Source organism: Oncorhynchus mykiss, chromosome 14 (genome assembly GCF_013265735.2).
Source record: "Oncorhynchus mykiss isolate Arlee chromosome 14, USDA_OmykA_1.1, whole genome shotgun sequence".
Lineage (NCBI taxonomy): Eukaryota > Metazoa > Chordata > Actinopteri > Salmoniformes > Salmonidae > Oncorhynchus > Oncorhynchus mykiss.
The window spans coordinates 7,886,934-7,908,214 of NC_048578.1; the positions used below are offsets into that span (position 1 = coordinate 7,886,934).

At 44.2% G+C, this 21,281-nt stretch overlaps 1 protein-coding gene across 13 annotated transcripts in view; it reads right to left on the minus strand.

Annotated features, from left to right (window-relative positions):
* Positions 1-3,011: 3,011 nt before the first annotated feature.
* The window catches only part of LOC110487718 (protocadherin alpha-C2), a 30,029-nt gene continuing 11,759 nt past the window's right edge, over positions 3,012-21,281 (minus strand). For 3 of the 13 annotated variants that reach the window (XM_036942837.1, XM_036942839.1, XM_036942838.1), the window contains exons 2-3: positions 5,640-5,675; positions 3,012-4,188 (exon numbers count right to left, since the gene is read on the minus strand). In XM_036942837.1, coding sequence (XP_036798732.1) covers positions 5,664-5,675 — 12 coding nt within the window. In that variant the 3' untranslated portion in view covers positions 3,012-4,188; positions 5,640-5,663. The other 10 variants (XM_036942833.1, XM_036942836.1, XM_036942834.1 and 7 more) reach the window with 8 other exon arrangements.

Here is a 21,281-nt window from a genome sequence, read left to right on the forward strand (position 1 = left end):
TTAGTTAAAAATAGGCGCGACCATTCCGTTCCTCCCACAGGCAGGTTTTTCTTCCTGACATGAATAACTGGGTGTTTCATAAGACGTGGGTAAGTGCCCTACATAAAAGCGATGTCCTCCTCAGTCAGCACCTTAAACCAGCAGCAGGCCAGGGGCCTGTGAGAAGGAGACATGCACTCCGTTCTGAAGCATAGTGCTGATTATCTACCTGAACCATGGATGTCTCTATACCACACAGTCAAGGGGACACAACGTCCTACTCTCAGCAGTCTGTGATGTAGCTGCCCTCTCTGTGTCGTTACTATTGGCCACGTAGGACAGTAACACACACATAATCACACACACCTCTCTCTTTGTCCACCCGCATTACTGTAATAGTATTCGCTACACTATTTGTGTGGTTGCACATTAACATTCGCCCTACACAGCACCAACGCAAGCAGCATCAGGACCCCTCTGGCCATCTTGGAAAGGAGTCAAGGACAGGGTCGCATACTGTATGGTCATGACCTGTCTCTCTCACTCTAAATCTACCCTGCCACTAAGTGGTGAATAGCAGAATAAACGTCAATGAAATAAATAGCAAGCTAGCTAACCATTCGTTTTGCTATTAGCAGAAATAGGCCCAGCCTTCTCAGAGCATAGCAAACATCACCATGCATGCGTTGTTGACAGTAAGGGGATTCGATTATTTGGCCCGGGTTACCTGGATGGGAGGAATTTGTATCCAGTGAAAAGCAATTGCATTTGTTTTGGAACCGGGGTGCCTCATGGGCGTGAGCCAGGTTCACCGTTCAAAGCCCAGGGCAGATGTCAGCTCAAATCAAAAGAGACGTAGCCTAGGCTAGGTTAAGCAAGTGGAATGAGGAGTAGGATTCTGTGTTTTCATGTGGGAAAGAGATGTAAGAATGCTGTTCATTGACCCCAGCTCAGCGTTCAACACCATAGTGCCCACAAAGCTCATCCCTAAGCTAAGGACCCTGGGACTAAACACTTGCCCCTGCAACTGGATCCTGGACATCCTGGCGGGACGCCCCCAGGTGGTAAGGGTAGGCAACAACACATCTGCCACGCTGATCCTCAACACTGGGACCCTTCAAAGGTGCGTGTTTAGTCCCCTCTTGTACTCCCTGTTCACCCATGACTGCGTGGTCAAGCATGACTCCAACACCATCATTAAGTTTACTGATGACACAATAGTAGTAGGCCTGATCACCAACAACAATGAGACAGCCTATAGGGAGGAGGTCAGAGACCTGGTGCCAGGACAACAACCTCTCCCTTAACTTGAGCAAGACAAAGGAGCTGATCGTGGACTACAGGAAAAGGAGGGCCGAACAGGCCCCCATTCACATCGGCTGTAGTGGAGCGGGTAGAGAGTTTCAAGTTCGTTGGTGTCCACATCACCAACAAACTATCATGGTCCAAACACACCAAGACAGTCATGAAGAGGGCACGATGGCACCTTTTCCCCCTCAGGAGACCGAAAAGATTTGGCATGGGTCCCCAGATCCTCAAAAATGTATTCAGCTGCACCATCGAGAGCATCCTGACCGGTTGCATCACCGCATGGTGTGGCAACTGCTCGGCATCCGACCGTAAGGCGCTACAGAGGTTAGTGCGTATGGCCCAGTACATCACAGGGGCCAAGCTTCCTGCCACCCAGGACCTCTATACTAGACGGTGTCAGAGGAAGGCCCAAAAAAGACTCCAGTCACCCAAGTCATACCTTTGATTTTACACTGCTGCTACTCACGGTTTATTATCTATGCATAGTCACTTTACCACTACCTACATGTACAAATTACCTCGACTAACCTGTACCCCCGCACATTGACTCGGTACCAGCACCCCCTGTATATGGCCACTGTATTTTAATTTTATTGTGTTACTTTTTATTTTATTTTTAACTTTTGTTTATTTAGTAAATATTTTCTTAACCAACAATGCAGTTCAAGTAATAGAGTTAAGGGCTTGTAAAGTCAGTATTTCACAGTAATACCTGTTGTGTTCGACACACGTCACAAATAACATTTGATTTGATGTATTTTTCTGGACCATTCATGCACGATTCTGCCTTGTTGACAACATGGCTGAGTGGTTTGCATTACTGTTTGATTTGAGAAGGGCGCTACTCCCTCGTCGCTTCTGCCCGTTCACGTCACGGGCCATAGCCTGGTGCACGCGACTCGCGGTTAATAGAACTCCCTCATATTCTCTGCGCTGGGTTTACCAAATTTTTCGATTCAAAACTACATTGAATTGGTCACTGTCGGCCTAATTGAACGGCGTTCTTGCTTACCTTTGCAGTAAAAACGTGTTGTTCTCCTCATATGGCCGAACTTACAGTTCAATGAATTATTAAGTTCATATCCAGCTGATATCGTTCCCATTTCAACTTATTGCGTGCATAAATCATTCCTAATGAGGATTACAGAAGTTCTACAGTTACAATACCAGCGAGATTTGCATGACGTTACACACCTTCAATACCCACCTATCACCTACCATCAATACGCCAAGAATTAACCAAGGAGATTCATAGTCTATCACTTAAAATGGCTCGTTTCCGATGATCATTTTGATGTTCCTGCTTCTGTCTTCTGTCTCACCCACTTCCACCGCCAGGTTAAAAAACAAAAAATAATACATTCAAATGATCAGTTCGACTGTGAAGCTTTTCTCTGGTACAACTGGATAACGAGCAGCTACATCAAAAGTCAAATTGATTGCAGCAGCTGTAGCTACAGGAGCTACATTAGCTAGCGTGTCAACCGACGAGCTGCCGTGGAGCCTGAACTGGTCAGCCGCCCTAGTCTTAGCCTACTGTAGACGTTGCCCCTAAACAACAGCTCTAGGATCGTCAGACACCCTACTAACCTTGTTGAACCATTAGAGCGCTGAAAGTGATCTGACCTTGTATCAGTGGTTAGGGGCATCTTTGATGTGCTAAAGAAGAGTGGGCCCACCTCGGGAAAGCTAAAATAACCAGTAATTCACAGAGAAAAAGAGATAATTCATCATGGATGTAATGGTACCCATATATAACAAATCACCATAGGATACAATGGTACAATACATACAATACATAAAAAAAGAATGACTACACATTGCACCATCGATAGATAATATAGGCTACACAAAGCACTAATTATAGACTTGCCTTGATCATAACTTAAAGCAGAGATAATAGTAGTTACTGTAGTACTGTAAATATTAGCATTTCATTTTGTTTAGCAGTCACATTTTGTACAAAGTTTGAAAAATAAGAAATGAAAAGGAACGTAAAAGTGTTTTTTCTTCTCTCTCAAAGTTGCCGGGATGTCACGTGCCTCACACTTAAATCAGTACACTTGTAACAACCTAAGCATCATGACATTTCTAATTAACCTCCCCTATTTCCTTGTTTGATAAATTGGATGATAAAAGTATTCTAAAGAGTGTCTCACTCACATGTAGCACAAGGTCTTTGTACACTATAGAAAACGACTAAATGACCTACTTCTACATCACATTACCTCACACAACACTAATTCCCTTTTGTCCTATACTGTTATTAATCCTCTGCAGCTACTTAGCTATCTGACATATTTGTTTACACGTTTTTTGTTTGCTTGATTATACATCTCCACACCTTTACGCTGCCAGAACAAGAAGAAACACTGAAGTGAAAGCCTAACATCTTTTTCTGAGATCTTTGAAGACAACTCCACATTCCCATGTCCGTCTCTGTTAGTTCATAGTGGCTGTTTGGAACTCCTTTCGTATGTCCAGTGGTACCTCTACTTGTTCATTCTGTGTCTCTAGTGTCTTTTCTCTTGAAATACGAAGGGCCCTCAGTGATGGGCCAGAGCCATGCAGAATCATGCATGTTGAATGGACGTTGAAAGACTTGTGAAGTTGATTGGGGCTAGTGTGTGCTTAAAAAGAGATTGGGGCATGGCTAGGGGACGGGGGATGGGGGACGGGGTCACTATAGTGTCCTTTAGATCCTTGGGGTACAGTTATTGTGGGGCCAAGGGGGTGCAGTTGGAGTGTCACTGAGGGGCTGGGCGTTTAGGGGAGGGGGCAGAGTAGGGTAAGGATGGGGTTCCTTTCTTCAGTGGACGGGGATTCCTCCTGATGTCACTTCAGCGGACCAATGGGGATGGAGCCTTACGAGGAACTGCTGCCAGTGGTGGTCGACCCCTGCAAATGAGAGGAGAGAATTAGACAAAAGTAGGAGTCATCTGGGAAATTCACAGCCTTATGATTGGCCAAACTCTGACATGTCTCATGCAGCCGAGGTCTGTCAGTCAGACAGGGCATCAGGCAGAACGACAGAGTGGGACTTGTAGTGGTGGTGGTGGTGGGGTGGGTGGCTGGGTGGGAGGGAGGGGAGGGACTATTAATGAATACCATGCTCCAAGATTATGTGAGGGAGAGAGAGTGGTTGCTAAGTAACTGGGCGATTAGTTTCCTTTCCCGTCCCTCTGCACGAAGAATTAGGTCACACGTCACATCCCAGTAAACAGGAATTCACAAGGGTCAATCGTGTTGTGAACTCATCAACAGTCAGTCAAACAATCAACCAATCACACCAAAAACACCACAGTCCAATCCACCAAACAAACAGTCTGAGATGCAGTAGAGGACGTGCCTGATCTGCCTTAGCAATGGGACTGAAGGAGATGAACACAAATTAATATCCCATGCAGAGGACTGTGTCAAAGCTTATTAGCTGTATAGTTCTGTTCATGTAAAAAAACAAATGTATGACAGCTTGGTTAGAGAGCTTCTGTGGTGGTTTCAGGGAGGGCCTGGCATGATACTGTAAGATGCATCAGTCAAGGGAGTCCATAGTTGTGGGTGAGTGTAAGCAGGACATGTTTAAGTTTTTCATCCTTTTTGGGCTGTCATTCTGCGGCCCCAGGACCAGGTGCTGGGCTTAGGGCTCAGTGACTGGATGCAGTCAGGTGTGACAGACAGGTGTGTGCCCGAAAAACCAAAAGGCGATTGCAGTAGAGAGGACATACCTTCATCGATCCCCCTCTTTAATCTGGATTACAACTAAAGCCAGAGCTTCTGTCAAATAGATCCCAGATTATTACTATCAGCAGCGTTATGATTATTACTCCGTCTCTGTCTGATGTCTACTGAGGTCAATCAATGCCATTTGTTTTTTTTCCCTGACAGGAAAGAGCCCATAAGTCACTGTTCTGGCAGAGGAGAAAGACCCAATGTACTGTATAGTTAGGAAACTAGGTCAGTATGACCTAGACATCAGCATCATAAAAGTAGCATTTCTAGAGCTTGAGACAGGCTCAATAGGCCTTGAGGGTGAGAGTCTAATATGGGCAGCAGTGGTTTGTTTTGGGATGAGGCTCAGTTAAACAGGACAAAAGGTCGGTGCAGGCCAGACTCAATTAAGCCATGGGGAACAGGTCAGGAGGGATGGGGTATTGGTATCAACGTGGCCAAGTGATGTTTTTGTCATCAAAACCACAGCTCCTCCTCCAAGAGGAAGAAAACAACGACAGGAGAACAGGATTTCCACTGAAAAAAAAACAAAAGAATGACACAAAAAAACTAAAACACATCATTTCTGTAAGGTCATTCAAAAAGGGGTTCCGGGGCGGGTGAGTGAGACTCCTGCGTACCTCCAGCTGCAGAGTGGACTTCCCTCACTTAGGGTACTTAAGAACAGGGAGAAAAGAAAGAAGCGTTTCAATGGTCAAGACATTGCAGAACAGAAGAAGAGGAACTCTTTCTGTATGCATGGTTATGGCCTATGGCTACAATCTCCCATTTTTTTCCCCGTTTTAATCATTGCATTTCTACGAAAGAGATGATCTTATACGTCTGAGAAACAGTCTGAACTTTGAATAGTATAGCCCAAAACAGAAGATGCTTAAGATAAAACAGACAGCACAGCATAGCAGGAAGAATTGCATGACAGTCTGAAAAGGGTAACATGAGTTAGTTAGGAAAATGACAGTTTTCAGCAATCCGTACGCACACAAACACCATTCACCCTCACACACAAGACCGCACACAAACACCATTCATCCTCACACACAAGACTGCACGCAATCACTTATTCTGTAAAACTTACCTTCTAACGAGAACTAGCCTTGATCAAGGAAAACATTTGTTATACAGGGGCCTTCGGAAAGTATTCAGGCCCCTTGACTTTTTCCACATGTTGTGACGTTACAGCCTCGTTCTAAAATGAATGCTCTAAGGTAACAACATGTGGGAAAAGTCAAGAGGTCTGAATGCATTCTGAAAACGCTGTCCATTGTAATGAGTGTGCAAATGTATAATAGCAGGAGAACAGCCCTGGAAAGGCCATGGCCACTGGTATAGAGCGAGAGGTGCTTAGCAAAACAAGCAACACTACAACCCTGGCCCATCTCTTACTGCAGATCTCCTCCCTGCTCTCCTTCTCTTACTGAATGGTGTAAGAGGAGGAGAGATAACCTCTGCAGCATAGAGGGGGAGTGGCTGCACTGAAAAGCTGTACACAAAGCTAGGCCTTCAGCTTGACTGGGCTCACTGTGGGAGAGAGAAGGGTTTATTCAAATGCATTTACAACTGCAGTTGACTATATTTGACGAAGGAAGTCAATAAGCATATCAAACATGAAATAAGAACCAATGATGTCAATGATAAGCGGATGCCTCTAGACTAATAATAGACTCCTCTAATGTTCCACTAATGTGAAAACATATCTGGTCTGTTTTGAAAGCTCGAGGGGTTACTGTCTCCTCATATTCTAGTAGAACATACATAAATAAAATTGCTTCTGGCACTGTCTAATCTTCATCACTGTGTAATCTTCATCACTGTGTTACCTCGAAAAAGGATGCAGTATACCGCTAAATGGCTGCAGTATGCAGGCACAGTCAGTGCAGTGGAATACAGGCCACAGGCCACACAGCAACACACCACTCAACCTGTCAGACCAAATTAGAAGGCTTTTTTGTTCTCCACAGCAGGTGCTGCAGCTGTTTACTGAGATGCTAGAGGGAAGTGATATGAATGAATGACAGGTGAACGGTTTCTAGAGAGAAAGGAACTAGGCCTGTCATAAGGATTACCCTGCAACGTCAGAAGGTGACCTGTTTTTAGACTGGTAATGAGGTGGAAAGTGGAAATGTTACCCCTGCTCCCTCTCTGCACCTGACACTTTCTATATACTGTGTATCTGGGTAAACAGTATTCAATATGTTTCGGTGAATAGTTTCTGAGATTTAACTGTGTGACCTTCTTAATTTTAGGTAGCTTATGTGATGCCGAAAAGAAAACAAATTGTTACACTTTTCTGTTCAGTAATTTGCCAGGTTGCTGATATCAGACAATATCACATGAAATCATCATGGCTTCTTCTCAGAAATAAACGTTTCACCAAAGATTTATATTTATGTTATTTATGAGGCCATCTTGGTTTTTCATGACGCCATCTTGGTTAGTCACGGTGCCATCTTGGTTTTACCTGCAGTTGCCTGTTGTTATGGCACAGTAATATGGTTTTAATGTGCATTTGGTGATGCACGCTCATCGGATATGTTACGGTAACTTCCAGACAGCTTCTCTGAGTCGATGTTGCTTCGCTTGTTCTGGAATTGGAACACCGCTTAAAGTATTATATATTTAATGGCCATGCCAGTGAGTGAATTGAAATAGAGGAGTTAAGCAAGGCACGCTTCAAAATAGGTCTAGCTTTATTAGAATAGCATTGACATCATTTGGCTACAAAATATTACATTGTTAACAAGCCACTTGTTGGTTCAGCCATTCTGCTTGAGATGTCTACAAGGTGGCTGATTGATAACTATTAGAATTGTATTAGACAATAACGTATCATGTTTCACGCGATGAGAACCATCCCACAGGAAGCTTCCCGCAAAATATATGGGCTATGCTCTCTGAAACCACACCACATTGTTTCACTGTATCTCTTTGGGGAACTATGATAGATTATCACGGTCTGAATTGGCCTGGTTTCCCAAATTGCTACTCCGTAATAGAGGTTATGAAAATGGCTTCATGAGGATGGCCAGCCAAGCTGTCATTTGAATGTACCAGCACACAGCTCTAACTTTCGATGCCTCTCAGTAGTCTTAAAGGTCCAATGCAGATGTTTTTTTTTTATATCAAAACATTTCTGGGTAACAATTAAGTACCTTACTGGGATTGTTTTAAGTTAAAATGGTCAAAAAAGAAACAAGAATTGCTTCTAAGCAAAGAGCAATTTCTCAAGCGAGAATTTTGCAATGACGGTCTGGGAGTGGTCTGAGTGGGGAACAGAAAACAGACAAAGAGCTGTTATTGGCAGAGAGGTTTGGAACTCTCATTCTTACTGGTCTATTAACTACAGTAACTTACCTGCCTGGTGATTTCACCAGGCAGGACTAAAATCCATCCCACCAAAACAGGCTGAAACTTCAGGCGGTCTTTTCTAACAGCTCTTACACTACATTTTCCACAATATGCACACTATCTACCAAGAGTGTTTTCATCTATATTTTTTTCGTAGCTGTCTATTTACCACCAGAAACCGATGCTGGCACTAAGACCGCACTCAACGAGCTGTAAAAGGCCATAAGCAAACAAGAAAATGCTCATCCAAAGGCGGCGCTCCTAGTGGCCGGGGACTTTAATGCAGGAAAACTTCAATCTGTTTACCTCATGTCACATGTCCAACCAGAGGGGGAGAAAAAAACTCTAGAACACTTTTACTCCACATACAGAGATGTGTACAAAGCTCTGCCTCACCCTCCATTTGGCAATCTTACGTTAATTATATCCTCCTGATTCCTGCTTACAAGCAAAAACTAAAGTAGGAAGTACCAGTGACTCGCTCAATACGGAAGTGGTCAAATGACGCGGATGCTAAGCTATAGGACTGTTTTGCTAGCACAGGCAGGAATATGTTCCGGGATTCATCCTATGGCATTGAGGAGTATACCACATCAATCACCAGCTTCATCCATAAGTGCATCGATGATGTCGTCCCCACAGTGACTGTACGTACATATCCCAACCAGAAGCCATGGATTACAGGCAACATCTGGACTGAGCTAAAGGCTAGAGCTGCTGCTTTCAAGAAGCAGGACACGAATCCGGACACTTCTAAAAAAAATCACGCTATGCAGGACTAAGATTGAATCCTACAACACCGGCACTGACGCTTGTCAGATGTGGCAGGGCTTGCAAACTACATTGCTCAAAAAAATAAAGGGAACACTAAAATAACACATCCTAGATCTGAATGAATGAAATATTCTTATTAAATACTTTTTTCTTTACATAGTTGAATGTCCTGACAACAAAATCACACAAAAATGATCAATGAAAATCAAATTTATCAACACATGCAGGTCTGGATTTGGATTCACACTCAAAATTAAAGTGGAAAACCACACTACAGGCTGATCCAACTTTGATGTAATGTCCTTAAAACAAGTCAAAATGAGGCTCAGTAGTGTGTGTGGCCTCCACGTGCCTGTATGACCTCCCTACAACGCCTGGGCATGCTCCTGATGAGATGGCGGATGGACTCCTGAGGGATCTACTTCCAGACCTGGACTAAAGCATCCGCCAACTCCTGGACAGTCTGTGGTGCAACGTGGCGTTGGTGGATGGAGCGAGACATGATGTCCCAGATGTGCTCAATTGGATTCAGGTCTGGGGAACGGGCGAGCCAGTCCATAGCACCAATGCCTTCCTCTTGCAGGAACTGCTGACACACTCCAACCACATGAGGTCTAGCATTGTCTTCCATTAGGAGGAACCCAGGGCCAACCGCACCAGCATATGGTCTCACAAGGGGTCTGAGGATCTCATCTCGGTACCTAATGGCAGTCAGGCTACCTCTGGCGAGCACATGGAGGCTGTGCGGCCCCCCAAAGAAATGCCACCCCACACCATGACTGACCCACCGCCAAACCGTTCATGCTGGAGGATGTTGCAGGCAGCAACGTTCTGTTCTCCATGGCGTCTCCAGACTCTGTCACGTCTGTCACATGTGCTCAGTGTGAACCTGCTTTCATCTGTGAAGAGCACAGGGCGCCAGTGGCGAATATGCCAATCTTGGTGTTCTCTGGCAAATGCCAAACGTCCTGCACGGTGTTGGGCTGTAAGCACAACCCCCACCTGTGGACGTCGGGCCCTCATACCACCCTCATGGAGTCTGTTTCTGACCATTTGAGCAGACACATGCGCATTTGTGGCCTGCTGGAGGTCACAACGGCGGAGGTAGTGGTCCTGCTGCTGGGTTGTTGCCCTCCTACGGCCTCCTCCACGTCTCCTGATGTACTGGCCTGTCTCCTGGTAGCGCCTCCATGCTCTGGACACTACACTGACAGACACAGCAAACCTTCTTGCCACAGCTCGCATTGATGTGCCATCCTGGATGAGCTGCACTACCTGAGCCACTTGTGTGGGTTGTAGACTCTGTCTCATGCTACCACTAGAGTGAAAGCACCGCCAGCATTCAAAAGTGACCAAAACATCAGCCAGGAAGCATAGGAATTGAGAAGTGGTCTGTGGTCACCACCTGCAGAACCACTCCTTTATTGGGGGATGTCTTGCTAATTGCCTATAATTTCCACCTGATGTCTATTCCATTTGCACAACAGCATGTGAAATGTATTGTCAATCAGTGTTGCTTCCTAAGTGGACAGTTTGACTTCACAGAAGTGTGATTGACTTGGAGTTACATTGTGTTGTTTAAGTGTTCCCTTAATTTTTTTGAGCAGTGTAATATAATTAAGTCTATGATTTGATAGAGCAGTCTGCCTGAGTGGTGGTAGGAGGCAGCAGGATCATAATCATTCAATCAAACTTGACTGCGTTGTCCCAGCAGCTCTTAGCAATGCTTGCTTCACAGGGCTGTTTATGACTTCAAGCCTATCAACTCCTGAGATTAGGCTGGCAATACTAAAGTGCCTATTAGAACATTCAATAGTCAAAAGGTATATTAAATACAAATGGTATAGAGATAAATAGTTGACGCATCATAATTCCTATAATAACTACAAGTTAAACTTCTTAACTGGGAATATTGAACCACCAGCTTTTATTCTCATGTTTTGAGCAAGGAACTTAAACGTTTGCTTTTTTACATGGCACATATTGCACTTTTATTTTCTTCTCCAACACTGTGTTTTTGCATTATTTAAACCAAATTGAGCATGTTTCATTATTTCTTTGAGACCTAATAGATTAGTATGTTGCCTGCGAGAGAAGCTCCTGACAATATCAGCAGATGCTTAGCTCATCCTTCATAGTGATCCCCATTGACCGAGATGACCTCAGCTGTCTCAACCTTTACACTGTGGTACTCTGAGTCAAGGGGCAAGCCACCCACTGAGTTTAACATATGAAAGAGGGATACCTAGTCAGTTGTACAACTGAATGCCTTCAACTGAAATGTGTCTTCCGCATTTGACCCAACCCCTCTGAATCAGAGAGGTGTGGGGGTATTGCCTTAATCGACATCAACGTCTTCAGGTGCCCGGGGAACAGTGGGTTAACTGCCTTTAACCCACACAGGTACTTAGACCGCTGCTCGAGATGTGAATCAAGACCCTCTCTCCTAGTGATCCCATTGACCCAAATGACCTCAAGTGTCTTGAACTGGCATTGTGATGCTCTTAGTCAAGGGGCAAGCTACTGACTGTATTTGAGGAGATGTTTGAGGTGAGCAAAGGCTGGCGTGCTATTTTCATCTGTTTGGGTCACAATTAGGCCTACGCATACCTCTGAAGAACACAACGTATAGAGACACATATAAATAGGACGATAACCCACAAAGGTATTGAGACAGCTGCTCGAGGTCGTCCTCTGATTGTTGCTGGTTGATTTGATGTAAGCGTTTGTTTTCCTGGAAGCGGAGGTGTAGGTCATTCTTACCTGCAGAGTAGAGGCCGCTGAGTCGCTGGTCTCTGTCAAACCCGTGCTCCTTGGTAGACTGGACACAATGTATCTGGAACCCGCCTTTGGCACAGGCTGTCTGACTACCAGCTTTCCTTTCCTCGTCTCCGCTAGAAACAGACTGTACCAGTAGGCATCGTTGGAGACCAGGGTGGAATCAGCGATGGTCGAATTCCTCTCGCTGATCACGCTGTTCCTACTGGGAGGGGCCGCTTTACTTGGCATTGGTTTCTGACACTTCAGCACACAACTGACCAATATGGTGATCAATAACAGAAAGGACACTGAGCCGAGGCCGATCACCAAATATAGGTTTAAATCAGAAAATATGTCATATTCTAGAGGCACTTCCGTCATGTCGGAGTAGGCTTTAACGGCAGTCTCCACTGTTGATAGCTTTATGGTAACTGTAGCAGAGAGAGCTGGGTCCCCGTTGTCCTTGGCGATGACAACCAGCCGTTGATGACGCGGATCTCTGTAACTGAACATTCTCATAGTACGTATCTCTCCGTTGTATTGGTCCAGACTGAATAAGGTGGCGTCAGTAACCTGTAGAAACTGGTATGTAATCCGAGAGTTCTGGACCGAGTCCGTGTCTATGGCTATCACCTTGGAGACCAGGGATCCTTTATCGGTGGATCTGGGGATCTTCTCCTCCACCACGGAGCCGTGCGCGCGCCAAGGAGACACTATGACCGGGGTGTTGTCGTTCTGGTCCACAATAACGATGTGGACAGTCACGTTACTGCTGAGCGGAGGAACACCAGAGTCTCTGGCCTCAATGTGGAAAAGGAACTCCTTCTCTATCTCATAGTCAAACGTCTTTAGTGCGTAAAGATTACCGTTCTCCGGATTGATGGAGAACAGCATGGACATGGAGGTGTTCACTATCTCCTTCTCTATGATGAAATAAACTAGATACTGGTTTTCATGGAGGTCTGGATCAAACGCAGTGAGGGAACTTAGCAAGGCCCCGGGTGCGTTATTCTCCATAACGGGTATAGTGTAGAACGACTTAGGGAACTGTGGAACGTTGTCGTTTACGTCTAGTAGTTCTAAAGTCATAGTTTCGTTGTCAGACAGCGTAGGGGAACCCCTGTCTGTTACCGTAAAAGTTATTTCATATTCTGGAACCTTCTCACGGTCCAGAGGTTGTGAAACTACTAACTCATAATAGTTATCAGAAGACTCTCTCAGTGCAAAAGGTAATGTATCAGCAATACGAATATCAACTATCCCATTTTCACTTGAATCTTTATCGCTGACACTAACCACTGCTATCACACTGTCTACTGGAATATCCTCCTTGACAGGGCTTTGAAACGATTTAATTGATATCTCAGGGTGATTGTCATTCATATCTGTGACCAAAATAGTTAATTTACTCTGCCCTGTCAAGGAATTAGGCCCCTTATCAGTTGCTATAACTTCCATGTCATAAATCCTGAAATCTTCATAATTAATCATTTCTTTGACTCTGATTTCACCATTTTTGGTATTCAAACTAAACGTTTGTTGGGTTTTATCTGATGTATAAAGACTATATGAATATACTATTTCCGAATTGGTTCCCTCATCTAAGTCTGTTGCATTCAATTTAACAACAAGGCTCCCAATTGGAGAGTTTTCCATCACATTAATGTTGTAGCTTTCTTTATCAAATTGAGGGGCGTTGTCATTCGTATCTATAACGCGAACAATGATGTTGGCTGTACCGGAGCGCGTGGGGACTCCACCATCGACAGCGGTGAGTATTAGATTATGAACCGCCTGTTCCTCTCGGTTTAAAACCTTTTTAAGAATCAAATCAGCAAACTTTGACCCGTCTCTTCCGGTCTGAATCTCGATACTGAAATGCTCACTCTCGCTTAAGTGATACGTATTGATAGAGTTTGCACCAAAATCTGGGTCTACTGCATTGGTTAGCGAGAATCGTTCTCCTGCAGCGGTGGATTCGGATATATCCAGGTGCATGGTGTCCCGGCGAAATTGGGGAGAGTTGTCATTTATGTCCATTATTTCAACTTCAATATTAAATAGTCTAATTGGGTTTTCGATGGTAACATCCATTTTGAGGAAACAAGATGATGTCTTAACGTTGCATAAGTATTCTCTGTCAATCTTCTCCGCTATTAGTAGCTCCCCTGTGTCTTTGTTTATCTCCAGATACCTCTTATTGGCGATAACATCCAACCGTATTTTACGTCGAGCCATGATTTTAGCATCCAAACCCAAATCAGCAGCTAAATTCGCAACAACGGAGCCTTCCTCGATCTCTTCAGGAATGGAATAGTGAGTAACCGCAGATGCCGTGTTCAAGACGGCAGAGAGAAGAAGAAAGACCGCGACATACCTTCTCCGGGGCGCTCCACTAATATGCACCTCCATTGTTGGGATGTGCCTCATACTGCACGTAACGTTGGTGGCGAATCTGTGTCAAGAAAATTCGATTTGTAACCTTTTGAAGATATAGACCAAAACGACCTTCTCAGAAGCAGATAAATGTCAGCACCCGCGAGCAGTCCATACAGAATACGCATTGCCTTTATCGCTATGGTGAACTGTCATGGCTACCGTTCCATCACAGAAGAGTGCGTTTCATTGGCGAGCAGCGACCCTGTGCGCATTTTTAGCAGCCCTTTGCAACGTTGGATTTAATACGTGTTTATTGCACACTTTTTGGTGACATAATTTATGCGACGAAAAAAGACGACGCACAACAATATTGCTAGAATGTGAGGTAAAGAATACATGATGAACATTGCTTTACTTAGGCCTATTGTTGGGTAATTGTGATTCCTTCTGGTAACAATACCAGCCGTTGTGGACAGAAATATTAGCTATCTGTTCGAGGTGAATTGATTGGTCAATGGTCAACGAATGGGATGTGAAAGTAAAATGGTTGTTGTTATTGTGAACACTTTCAAATGATGGTAGAACTTCAGCCAACAATTTTACGCATGGCAACTGCGTGCTGTAGCGAACCAACACGTAAAGTTGTTGCACATTACGTTAAACCAGTAGAGTCCGAGTAGAGCAGGACCGCGGGACGAATTTGTCCAGTGGTTTTGTTTGGCCCCCAAAGTGTTCTGAGCATAAGACTGTAACAACACCAGGAAATCAGTTCGAAGAGATTTTAATTTAAGAAATCTGTTACCAGGACTTTAGAGAGAAACATGGTGGTATACAAATGTAGGTAAAGTTTGAAAGAATTGTTTTAGTCAAACATTATATCTGTTTGGGCTTCTTCTAGTCAATTTGCAGTCTACAAATGATCTGCAATTATGTTCCGTTCCCACGACCATGCGCTCAATAACAAAATTGGTCCATGACTGAATCTAGATGACGATGCCTGGGGTAGAGGCTCAAAGCAGCGACTCGGAGTAGAGGCTACTGGACACGATGTATCTGGAACCCGACTTTCGAACAGGCTGTCTGACAAACAGCTTTCCTTTCCTAGTCTCCGCTAGAAACAGACTGTACCAGTAGGCATCGTATTTCTTACCTGCAGAGTAGAGGCCGCTGAGTCGCTGGTCTCTGTCAGGCCCGTGCTCCTTGGTAGACTGGACACGATGTATCTGGAGCCCGCCTTTGGCACAGGCTGTCTGACTACCAGCTTTCCTTTCCTCGTCTCCGCTAGAAACAGACTGTACCAGTAGGCATCGTTGGAGACCAGGGTGGAATCCGCGATGGTTGAGTTTCTGTCACTGATCACGCTGTTCCTACTTGGAGGGGCCGCTTTGCTGGGCATTGGTTTCTGACACTTCAGCACACAGGTGACCAATATGGTGATCAATAACAGAAAGGACACCGAGCCCAGGCCGATCACCAAATACAGGTTTATATCTGAAAATATGTCATATTCTAGCGGCACTTCAGTCATGTCAGAGTAGGCTTTAACGGCAGTCTCCACTGTTGAGAGCTTTATGGTAACTGTAGCAGAGAGAGCAGGGTCCCCGTTGTCCTTGGCGATGACAACCAGCCGTTGATGACGCGGATCTCTGTAACTGAACATTCTCATAGTACGTATCTCTCCGTTGTATTGGTCAAGACTGAATAGAGTGGCGTCAGTAACCTGTAGAAACTGGTATGTAATCCGAGAGTTCTGGACCGAGTCAGTGTCTATGGCTATCACCTTGGAGACCAGGGATCCTTTATCGGTGGATCTGGGGATCTTCTCCTCCACCACGGAGCCGTGCGCGCGCCACGGAGACACTATGACCGGGGTGTTGTCGTTCTGGTCCACAATAATGATGTGGACAGTCACGTTACTGCTGAGCGGAGGAACACCAGAGTCTCTGGCCTCAATGTGGAAAAGGAACTCCTTCTCTATCTCATAGTCAAACGTCTTTAGTGCGTAAAGATTACCGTTTTCCGGATTGATGGAGAACAGCATGGACATGGAGGTGTTCACTATCTCCTTCTCTATGATGAAATAAACTAGATACTGGTTTTCATGGAGGTCTGGATCAAACGCAGTGAGGGAACTTAGCAAGGCCCCAGGTGCGTTATTCTCCATAACGGGTATAGTGTAGAACGACTGGGGGAACTGTGGAACGTTGTCGTTTACGTCTAGTAGTTCTAAAGTCATAGTTTCGTTGTCAGATAGCGGAGGGGATCCCCTGTCTGTTACCGTAAAGGTGATTTCATATTCAGGAACCTTCTCACGATCCAGAGGTTGTGAAACTACCAACTCGTAATAGTTATCAGAAGACTCTCTTAGTGCAAATGGCAATTGATCAGCAATATGGAGGTCAACTATACCATTTTCACCTGAATCTTTATCGCTGACACTAACAATTGCTATCACAGTGTCTATGGCTACATTTTCCTTTATAGGACTTTGAAACGATTTTATGGACATGTCTGGATGATTGTCATTCATATCTGTAACTAAAATAGTTAATTTACACTGCCCTGTCAAGGAATTGTGTCCCTTGTCCATTGCTATGACTTCCATATCATAAATCCTGAAATCTTCATAATTAATCATTTCTTTGACTCTGATTTCACCACTATTAGAATTCAAACTGAAAATTGCTTGTGTTTTCTCTGATGTATAAAGGCTATATGAGTATATTATTTCCGAATTGGTTCCCTCATCTAAGTCAGTTGCATTCAATTCAATCACAAGGTTTCCAATTGGGGCGTTTTCCATCACATTGATGGTGTAGCTTTCTTTGTCAAATTGAGGAGCGTTGTCATTCGTATCTAGAACGCGAACAATGATGTTGGCTGTGCCTGTGCGTGCGGGGACTCCGCCATCTACAGCGGTAAGTATTAGGTTATGGACCGCCTGCTCCTCTCGGTCTAAAGCATTTTTTAGAACCAAATCAGCAAACTTTGACCCGTCTCTCCCGGTTTGAATCTCTATACTAAAATGCTCTTCATCACTTAAGTGATACGACTTTACAGAGTTTGTACCGAAATCTGGGTCAACTGCATTGTTTAGCGAGAATCGTTCACCTGCCGGGGTGGATTCAGATATATCCAGGTGCATGGTGTCCCTGCGAAAATGGGGCACGTTGTCATTTATGTCCATTATTTCCACTTCAATATTAAACATTCGTATTGGTTCTTCAATCGAAACATCCATTTTGAGGAAACAAGATGGATTTTTGCTGTTGCATAGGTATTCTCTGTCAATCTTCTCCGCGATGAATAGCTCTCCCGTTTCTTTGTTTATCTCCAGATACCTCTTATTGGCGATAACATCCAACCGTACTTTACGCTTAACTAAGGTTTTCGCATCAAGACCCAAATCAGCAGCCAAATTAGCAACAATAGAGCCTTCCTCCATTTCTTCGGGTATAGAATAGTGAGTAACCGCACATGCTTTGTTCATGGCGGTAGAGAAAATAAGAAATACCGAGACGTACCTTCTCCAGTGCTGTGCACTGATGTGCATCTCCATTGTTGTATTGCTTATCTCTGTGCGTAATGCACCACAACGAAAATATTAAGTTGTGTTGAATTTACGTCAAGAAAACGAGACGACCTTGTAACGTTTTGAAGATGGACAAAAATTATATCGAAGGAATCGAAATTCAGGACCGGAAAATGTTCACACACAAGCGGCACTGCGTCTATCACTATGAGGAACTGTCATGGCGACGATTACATCACATAATAGTGCGTTTTATTGGTGAACAGTGACACTTTGCGCATTTTGCCAGCCTATGCAGCTCTGAAATTGCAAACATTGCAAACGTTTAGGTTTTATTATTAGTGCGTTTAAACTTGAAGTATTCTGTGAGAACAGTTGCAACGGGACAACAGTGACTTTTCAACTTGTGAATTGAATGATGTGGTTGCATATAAGTACATTGAATGTGTAGCTGGAACTGTTGATTGCAAAAAAAAAGTGCAATCAACACGTGGTCGAACTTGAGTCAACCTATTCATCAATTTTACGCACGATAATTGTGCACTGAAGAAAACAACTCTATCAAATGTATTGCTATTTATATTAAAGAATGGGTGTAAGTCATTCTTACCTGCAGAGTAGAGGCTGCTGAGTCACTAGTCTCTGTCAGGCCAGTGCTCCTTGGTAGACTGGACACAATGTATCTGGAGCCCGCCTTTGGCACAGGCTGTCTAACTACCAGCTTTCCTTTCCTCGTCTCCGCTAGAAACAGACTGTACCAGTAGGCATCGTTGGAGACCAGGGTGGAATCTGCGATGGTTGAGTTCCTCTCGCTGATCACGCTGTTCCTACTGGGAGGAGCCGCATTGCTGGGCTTTGGTTTCTGACACTTCAGCACACAGGTGACCAATATTGTGATCAATAACAGAAAGGACACTGAGCCCAGGCCGATCACCAAATACAGGTTTAAGTCTGAAAATATGTCATATTCTAGAGGCACTTCAGTCATGTCAGAGTAGGCTTTAACGGCAGTCTCCACTGTTGATAGCTTTATGGTAACTGTAGCAGAGAGAGCAGGGTCCCCGTTGTCCTTGGCGATGACAACCAGCCGTTGATGACGCGGATCTCTGTAACTGAACATTCTCATAGTACGTATCTCTCCGTTGTATTGGTCCAGACTGAATAAGGTGGCGTCAGTAACCTGTAGAAACTGGTATGTAATCCGAGAGTTCTGGACCGAGTCCGTGTCTATGGCTATCACCTTGGAGACCAGGGATCCTTTATCGGTGGATCTGGGGATCTTCTCCTCCACCACGGAGCCGTGCGCGCGCCACGGAGACACTATGACCGGGGTGTTGTCGTTCTGGTCCACAATAATGATGTGGACAGTCACGTTACTGCTGAGCGGAGGAACACCAGAGTCTCTGGCCTCAATGTGGAAAAGGAACTCCTTCTCTATCTCATAGTCAAACGTCTTTAGTGCGTAAAGATTACCGTTCTCCGGATTGATGGAGAACAGCATGGACATGGAGGTGTTCACTATCTCCTTCTCTATGATGAAATAAACTAGATACTGGTTTTCATGGAGGTCTGGATCAAACGCAGTGAGGGAACTTAGCAAGGCCCCAGGTGCATTATTCTCCATAACGGGTATAGTGTAGAACGACTGGGGGAACTGTGGAACGTTGTCATTTACGTCTAGTAGTTCTAAAGTCATGGTTTCGTTGTCAGATAGTGGAGGGGAACCCCTGTCTGTTACGGTAAAAGTTATGTCATATTCTGGGACCTTCTCACGATCCAGAGGTTGTGAAACTACCAGCTCATAATAGTTATCAGAAGAAGCTCGAAGCGCAAAAGGTAATTGATCCGCAATGTGAATATTGACGATTCCATTTTCACCTGAATCTTTATCGCTGACACTCACAACTGCTATCACAGTGTCTATGGCTACATTTTCCTTTATAGGACTTTGAAACGATTTTATGGACATTTCTGGATGATTGTCATTCATATCTGTAACTAAAAGTGTTAATTTACACTGACTTGACAAGGAATTCGCTCCTTTATCTGTTGCTATGACTTCCATGTCATAAATCCTGAAATCTTCATAATTTATCATTTCTTTTACCGTTATTTCTCCATTGTTAGCGTTTAAACTGAAAGTGCCTTGCGTTTTCTCCGATGTATACAAACTATATGAATATGTTATTTCCGAATTGGTGCCCTCATCTAAGTCTGTTGCATTCAATTTAACAACAAGACTTCCAATTGGAGAGTTTTCAATTATATCGATTTTGTACGTGTCTGTATTAAACTTAGGGGCGTTGTCATTTGTATCCAGAACCCGAACAATGATGTTGGCTGTTCCGGAGCGCGCGGGGACTCCGCCATCTACAGCGGTGAGTATTAGATTATGAACCGCCTGCTGCTCTCGGTCTAAAGCCTTTTTCAGTATCAAATCAGCAAATTTTGCTCCATCTCTACCAGTCTGTATTTCGATATTGAAATGTTCACTCTCACTTAGGTGGTAGGTTTTAACAGTGTTGCTACCAACGTCCGGGTCCACTGCATTGTTCAGAGAGAATCGCTCACCCACGGGAGTAGACTCTGATATATCCAAATCCATTGTGTCCCGTCGAAAATGTGGCGCGTTGTCGTTTATATCCATGATTTCTAATTCTATATTGAACATCCTTATTGGATTTTCAATTGTTGCATCCATTTTAAGAAAACATGATGTTGCTGTCTTAGTTGGACAAAGAGATTCCCTGTCCAACCTTTCGACGATATACAGCTCGCCAGTCTCTTTGTTAACGTCCAGATATTTTGTGTTGGCAATAACATCCAAGCGCATCTTGCGTTTACTGAGACTGTTCATGTTCAGCCCCAAATCAGAGGCCAGATTAGCAATAACGGAGCCTTCCTCCATTTCCTCGGGAACAGAATAGTGAGTAACCGCATACATCGTGTTCAGGGTGGCAGAGAAAAGAAGAAAGACCGATACGTACCTTTTACAGGGCTGAACGATGCGATGTTCAGCCATCGTTTGACTGTTTTCCGCAATGCAACAAAATGGGACCTTTTTGAATATGAGAAGACGAGACGACGACAATTCCGGCGTTGTAATGCAATGCAATTTAAATTATCATTTGTCAAAGACGGATTCAGGACCAGGGAGCTGTTCACATGAAATTGCCTTACTGTCTTGCTAGCGACGAACTGTCATGGCGACTGTTACATCACAGAATAGTGGGTTTTATTGGTGAGCAGCGACGCTTTGCGCATTTTACCAGACCACCTTACAATTGGAAATATGTTCACCTTTCTGGTGAGACTAACTGTTGGATTAAGGAAATACATATGTCCAAATATGTTTGTTTTTTAAATACAACTTTTATTCATTATCTGTATATATTTGTGCCCTGGTTTTACGCACGGGACTACAGCAAACTGTATATATAGCATAGCATTGAAGTATGTTATAATAAATTAA